Raw genomic sequence first — 6,884 nt, 5'->3', positions numbered from 1 at the left:
GACGTCCTTACCGAAAAGGATAGTTTGTGACCGTTTTTAAGTGAACAGCAGCGTAGGGTTGCCTCTGGGGTCCGTCCGAAGAAAAGTGTCAACGCACGCGTCACCTGTATTTAGTTTTTTTTTCTTTTTTTACATTTCTTGGCTCATAAAAGCTCCGTTTTCGGAAACAGTTGTCTCCTTAGGATGACAACGGGGTACCCTATCGGCACAGCTGTTCTCAGTGTCCCTTACATCATGGCGTCGCTGGGCAACAGTAAGCGGGCTCACGTTTCTTATTGTAGAAGAAGTAAAGGGCGCCGACCACCACCCAGAAGGTGCAGATGAGGAAGATGATGGTGAGCAGGTACTGCATCATCCCTCCAGTCTCCTGGGTCCTACAAAACAAAAATGGCTAGACGGTAAGTGTGCATATGTATACGATCCTCACAATGGCTTCAAAACGTTCATTAACGGACTGATCAAAGATGGCAGTCGTGGCACCTGCGGGAAATGGCAGACCTGTACCTGCACTTAGCGGATACGCTGAGCTAATGCAAAAGCATGCGGAACGGAAAGGCCGTTAAGGAGAGAAATAGGAACTCCTGGACTTGTTCCTCTCACCCGAGTAAACGACAGAAAAGATTCGCCAGGGAGAGGGTGGAGAGGGATACGCTGGCACTCCGCTCAACGAGGGCCCTCTACGAACTATCCCCAACGAAAGCGAAGCTGAATTGGTGCGACATGCGAAGCCCACTTACGAAAAGTGCCACTACGGACTGCTATTACTGGCCACCCGTCGGACCCATGTCTCCCGAGTGCCCAGCCCATGCACTCCAAAAATAGCGACCTATCTGCGGCCAGCACCGGGACATCCCGGTGCCGACAAGTCAGGAGTGATGGATCCGCCCAGAGGGACAGGCACGACACCATGAGGCCATGACGCTGGTGGCTTCATCCACGAGGTGCAAGTGGAGGACCACATGGAGAACCACCACAATGCTGCCACCCCCTCCTCTAATAAACTAAATTCTCTTCATTTGCCAAAATATTCTGGGTAAATGGTGTGGATATATAACTTGACGAGGCACAGGCAGCCGCTACAAGGTATAACAGGTGACACAGACGAAAATACTCACACGCACAAAAAGGTACCCATTTTACAGCGTTACAACTGTTCCAAAACAGGAGCACCACCTCAGTCAACACAGATATGTTCACAAAGTTAAATAATATCAAAATATAAATATGGACATTGCTAACATGGAAACGCTATATACAGTCAGCAGCGCCAGATATTCCCTGCGCCCTTCCCTTCCTTCACCATATTGTCTGCACAAACGATGTCAGCAGAGAAGAGTATATGCGAGGTGTCCAGTACACATCCGTCTCTCTATGGCAGTCCTTTACTGAAGCGGTAGCTATACGTGGGACGTCGAACAGGGCGCATGGCGCCGTATTCGATATACGTCGTCGCCGAGAATTTCCGCGTAAATTAGCTAGCTAGTGAGAATGTTCTGAGGAGGGCCCTTACTATAAGGGCCAGTAAGACGGTGTTTGGCGAACATAAGATCTGTGGTCATGTGGACTGCGCGAGTTTGGAAACAGACCTTCTCGGTGCGGTTAATGATACGCCCATCGCTGTCGCTCCCTTTCGCCCCTGGGGACGGCGAAAATGATGACAGTGTTTTTCTGTTTTTAAATGGCATATTCGCAAATATATTTTGCTGACACTAACATAATCCAGGCGAAGTTTAAGTACAAAGACGCGTTCGATGCTGCGTTTAATACGCGCAAGTAAATGCACCAGCAGTACTCATGTGCCACAGCGGGACCGTTCCCTGTTGTACATGGGCTTTCTCCGTCTTTGTTCCTTTTCTTTCTACAGTTTAGACGCGACAAGCGGCGCGCTGCGACTGGTGACGTTGATTTCTCGATTCAGAGTTTGATCTGTTTCCCGAAGTCGAAGAGGCGTCAGTAAACTGAACGCACCAAAAACAAACAAAACGGAATGTTACAGAGTTACTGTGTAGTTGCAGCGTCTGCTCTTGGCATACATTGCAATAGGTTGGCGGAATAGAGGCATCAATCGGATAACTCACGCTGGCCGGATGACGACAGAGCGCTGCGACATGGCGCGCGACATCATCATCGATCGTTGCTCCATCGTGGTAGCCTGGTGGTCTCCGATCCGGGTGCGTCAAGCTGCGCGGAGGAAGAACAGTCACTGTCACTCTCTCTCTCTCGTCTCCAACAGAATATGCATGCAAGACACATATACTATGGCAAACTACGGCGACCACGACGACATTCTTTAATTTCGGAGGCCCACTTGCACGTAGCAGGAAGGTCTATCGGAAGTCATTAGTATTTTGTTTCCACTAGCTACTTCGGCCAGCTTTCATGGTCGCTGCTTATTAAACACCGCTGTATGGGCAGAACTCCACGCATTGATCAGTCAGTACTGCTAAGGCCTTGCCACGAAGAAGAGCGAGTTCATTCTTTCACTTTCTCACTTTAAATACATCCGTTATGCACTGTTATGTTAACCTCTGCACACGCAGTTACTTTGCAGTTGGCAACTTCTGGACAACTTACAGTAACGAATTCGGCAACAGGATAGAGACGTCTTAAGGCGCGGCGTAGCAGCGTTACGTGCTCATACATTGATAAATGGGGAAGCACGATAGACTCACAAATTTTCCAGCGTTGTGATGGGCTCTGTTGTTCGGCGGCTGCCGCGGTGCACGACTTCCAGCGAATGAGAGGCCGGGCCGGGCGCTTGCAGTAGCAGGCGTGCAGCTGAAAACCAAGCTCGACGTTCGGAGCTGCGACCAGCGCGCGGCTTGCGTCTTCTTGCCTCGTGATCGCGCGCTCGCCTCCGACCAGCGCCCGGGATTCTTCCTCTTCGGGGAACGGGCTGTGAATCAGTGAGTGAAAAGCGTTTATTGAGAAGCCTTCTACGGCATTTGGGTGGAGCCCTTAGTCCAGGGCCTCTACTCAGACAGCACTGTTGCTTTTGACCTCATTTGTTGATTTTGTTTTCTAGTCATTCACTCTTAGGGCTGGGATCCTTATTCCTATAGTACGAGCTTTGGACGCCAGAAGGAGGAGAAAATAGCTTTTATCAGTTCGATAGCAAAAGAGCTTCAGGTATGCACTTCTTGGACAGACTAACCATTAAAAAATTGCCTATAGAGGTTTCATGGACTTCTCATAGACTCTTCTGCCTTCATATGGATATTTTCCGTCGTCCAATTATAGCCTATGATCTGTCTCTGAAGATTGGTTTGGTTTGGTTTGTTGGGGTTTAACGTCCCAAAGCTACTCAGGCTATGAGAGACGCCGTAGTGAAGGGCTCCGGAAATTTCGACCACCTGGGGTTCTTTAACGTGCACTGACATCGCACAGTACACGGGCCTCTAGAATCTCGCCTCCATAGAAATTCAGCCGCCGCAGCCGGTATCGAACCCGCGTCTTTGGGGACAGCAGCCGAGTGCCGTAACCACTGAGCCACCGGGGCGGAGGCTGTCTCTGAAGAAAAGTTCACTGAAAGTGCATGGCCATAAATCTATAGATTGGCTATAGGCCTTCTATGGACAAAAGTCTACTTAACGTGTATGGCCTTAAACCTATAGTGTGACTATATAATGTCTACAGGCTTTAAGACAAGAAGTGTATGGACAGTCTGTAAACGGTATGAATATATTTTTGTTAGTGTTAAGCCTCCTTGCAGCGCAAATCTTTCACGTTAACGTGAGAATCCGTAGCGCGTTTTTTCAACTATGCACACGAGAACGCTCCACTCCTTTCAGTTTTGAGGTTGTTCGATGGCCGACAAAATGGAAGGTCAAAATGTTTGTAGATGGGGAGGCAGCGGCGTCACAAAAGCCTGCAGTGAATGACCACAAGTACTGAAGAAAGGCTCTGAACGCACGCCTTCGTGCACCACTTAAAAACGGGCTCTTCAGTGACAGTCACGGACACGGTGGAAGAAACAGACTATACAGTATATTCTTCCACCGTGCTCACGGACAACCCAACTTGACCGAACGGCGATCAATAACAGGTGGCGCCGTGCTGCGACGATAGCATGAACCAACAACGAGAGACGCTAGCACCACCGAGCGGACAAGCGGACAAGCTGAGGGCCCCATCCACCACTGCAGTAAAACTCACCGCTCTAAAAATAAACGTGTTTAGACTCAACTGGTCTCGTTGATCACCTGCTTGTTGGTTCGTGTTATCGCGGCGGCAAGAAGTCACCAGCAACTTCGCTGCTTTGCCATTTGCCCATGACAGCACATACTCACGAAAAGAGAATTGGCGCGCTAACATGGCTGATGTCCAGGTACATTGCTTCTTCCTTACGTTGCTGCTTACCACAAGTGCGGCAAGGTTTCTCACCTGAGTGTTCCGTGAGCGAAAAGAGCTGTGCTTCTCTAGTCAAAGCAGAGCTGCAGTGGCACTTGCCAATAAAACTTTTAGTAGCCGCTTCTCTCGTGATCATCTAAGGCTTTCGGTCCATCTTAAGGAAGGGCCTGTTGTCGTCAAGAAAGGTGAGCCATCTGTCTGAGCGGAGGTTAAGCTTACATTTAGGGAGCGATACGGCTGACTACAGTCAAGCAGTTTGTCTGGTCCAGCCACATTCTTCATCCCCGAGTTCATTGAATTAGGAGCGCATGATCAAAAAGAAAACAAGAACACTTCCTCTGCTGTCAGTTGCTTCAACTACTGGCTTTAAGTCGTATAGCTCAGAAGCTGCAGAACCATTGTGTCATCATCAAAACGTCTCCTGTAAATTGCGTTAGATCGTGCACGTTAGTTCTTACTCACTGGCAGTTTTCGATAATGGTCTTTGAGCTACGTTGCAATAGAGGGGTTTTTAATTGTTTCAGCCCCCTGGGGTTCTGTACTACGGACCAGAATCGCAGTACACAAGCGTTTGCGTATTTCGCCTCCATAGAAATGGTGCCGCCGCGGCCGGGATTCACACCTTGACCTTGGGCCCAGTAGACGAACGCTAAAGCTACCGAACCACCGAAGGCTGGTCATACTGCAGCAATTAAGCCATCTCCTCACGGGATGCACGCTGCGAACGGCATCTCCTTTTTGAGAGAAATTGTAGTGGGGCACGATGGTGCACAGCTTTTAGAAGAAATATTAGCCCCCCCAAAAGACACATGGGAGCCGTAGCGCTAACGACCAACCTGCGCACTGTAGCAGGTGGCAATTAAATTAATGATCGGTCGAGAGAGGTCGCGTGATCTTGTGCGCCATCACAACCTGCCCACCTGGTTGTGGGCAGCCTCTTTTGTAGACAGCAGCCTATAGATAGATAATCAAAATTGAAAAAAAAAACTAGAAAAATGTGATATATGCAAATGTGGGTAGCTAACAGCATAGCGGACACGTACTGCAGCTAGCGGACCGAATATGGCGGTTGATGGACTGACAATTGAAGAGAAACCAACGCAAACAAACACAGAAGCTCCAACAGAAGCTGTGACAAATGTGAAACCTAACGCTGCCGCGTTGCATTGTAAAGTAACTTAAGCTTCCCCATAGTGAATTTTTTTTTCGCTTTTCTGCCTAACTAGCAATGCTACAACGTTAAGGTTTCCATTTCTCTACGGTCCCTCGCGCGTGTGCGGGAAGGAAGAATGATAAGCCCATGAGCGCGAGCATTTCCTTCTTGAGGAAGAAGAAGGAGAAGATTACACATATTCGACGTCGCCGCTTGGACTCCCTCAATCATGGAAATAGGTGAGCCAATGAATTCCTGCCAACTAAACACACCATTTAGGCGAAACTTCTGTTCAGCGCCGCCTAATGCCCCCACTTGCTGGCTTTGGAACGACCATTCTAATGCTTTTGGCTACGAGCATTTGGGATAGCGTGGTGCAGTCACATCAGCGTCCTGGTGTCCAATGTCTCGCGCTGTGAAATTCAAAACACGGCGCATCAACCGACGTCGTCGCTTAGGTGACCAATGCTTTCTTAACGCAACGTGCGGCACCCCGCAGGCCTCGCAAACGTTGTCTCCAAGCACCATCTTGTTTTACTCTGCGGTAGCAATATTCACCCTCTTAAAGGGATGTTTTTGCGGTTTCAGTTGTTCAACGTCACACTAGGGGGCGCTTTGTGACAAGTGTTAGCAGCGCTGGCATCGAGGCACTTTAAGTGTTAGGAGTCAGCACTGGAGTTAAGCAGAGTATAATATAATCGTCGGTGCCCATATACTTTTCTTGTAACAAAACAGCGCAAGAACACAGGACGAGAACGGAGAGAAGACACACACGGCGCTGACATAGCTGTAAGAACATAGCTGTAATGCCGTACGTACATTCCCTTTCGCACAGATTTAAGAAAGGGGTGTCCAAGTATGGTGTCAACGTTGTGTTCCGGGCTCCTAATAAGGTAGGCAAAGTGGGGGCAGCTGTTCAAAGGAAGAGAGATGGAATGGGAAAGAAAACAGGGTGTAAAATTAACCATGCAAACAAGTTCGTCTTGTGTAAGGTTGCTGTGGTCTACCAGATTCCTCTGTCCTGCGGGCGTACTTATATTGGCCAGACAGGTCGTTGCATTAATGTACGGCTTTTGGAGCACCAAAATTCTTTGGGAAAGTGTTCAACAAACTTGGCCAAGCATTGTCTCGAGTGTAAGTTCACCCCGTTTCTCGTTGACACCGAAGTCTTGTTCATACATAATGATCGTAGCACGAGGGAAGTAGCAGAGGCATTTCATATCTTGAGAAAAGGAAACAGATGTGTCAGCCAGCCTTCAGTAGCATTGTCCTCTAAGGAAATGAAGCTGCTAAACAGTGGTTAGCACCGATAATCACACGTGCGATTACGAGACATTTTATTACCCGACAAGTGTATTTTTGGCAAAGCGCATGCGCGCGC

General features: G+C 48.8%; 1 protein-coding gene and 1 long non-coding RNA gene across 2 annotated transcripts in view; one reads left to right on the top strand and one right to left on the bottom strand.

The window, feature by feature from the left end:
• Nucleotides 1-232: 232 nt before the first annotated feature.
• Nucleotides 233-2,175, bottom strand: LOC149360042 (uncharacterized). Its single transcript, XR_016288198.1, has 2 exons — nt 2,079-2,175; nt 233-374 (listed from the first exon to the last, which is right to left on the bottom strand). It is a non-coding gene; the product is annotated as an uncharacterized LOC149360042 (long non-coding RNA).
• A 3,475-nt stretch (nt 2,176-5,650) lies between these two features.
• The window catches only part of LOC149360041 (uncharacterized), a 28,524-nt gene continuing 27,290 nt past the window's right edge, over nt 5,651-6,884 (top strand). Inside the window, exon 1 of the mRNA XM_089569182.1 lies at nt 5,651-5,742. Coding sequence (XP_089425308.1) covers nt 5,651-5,742 — 92 coding nt within the window. The remainder of the gene's footprint in view (nt 5,743-6,884) is intronic.

Source organism: Amblyomma mixtum, chromosome 2 (genome assembly GCF_055824585.1).
Source record: "Amblyomma mixtum isolate Tamu chromosome 2, ASM5582458v1, whole genome shotgun sequence".
Lineage (NCBI taxonomy): Eukaryota > Metazoa > Arthropoda > Arachnida > Ixodida > Ixodidae > Amblyomma > Amblyomma mixtum.
This window is presented reverse-complemented; position numbering and strand designations above follow the sequence as displayed.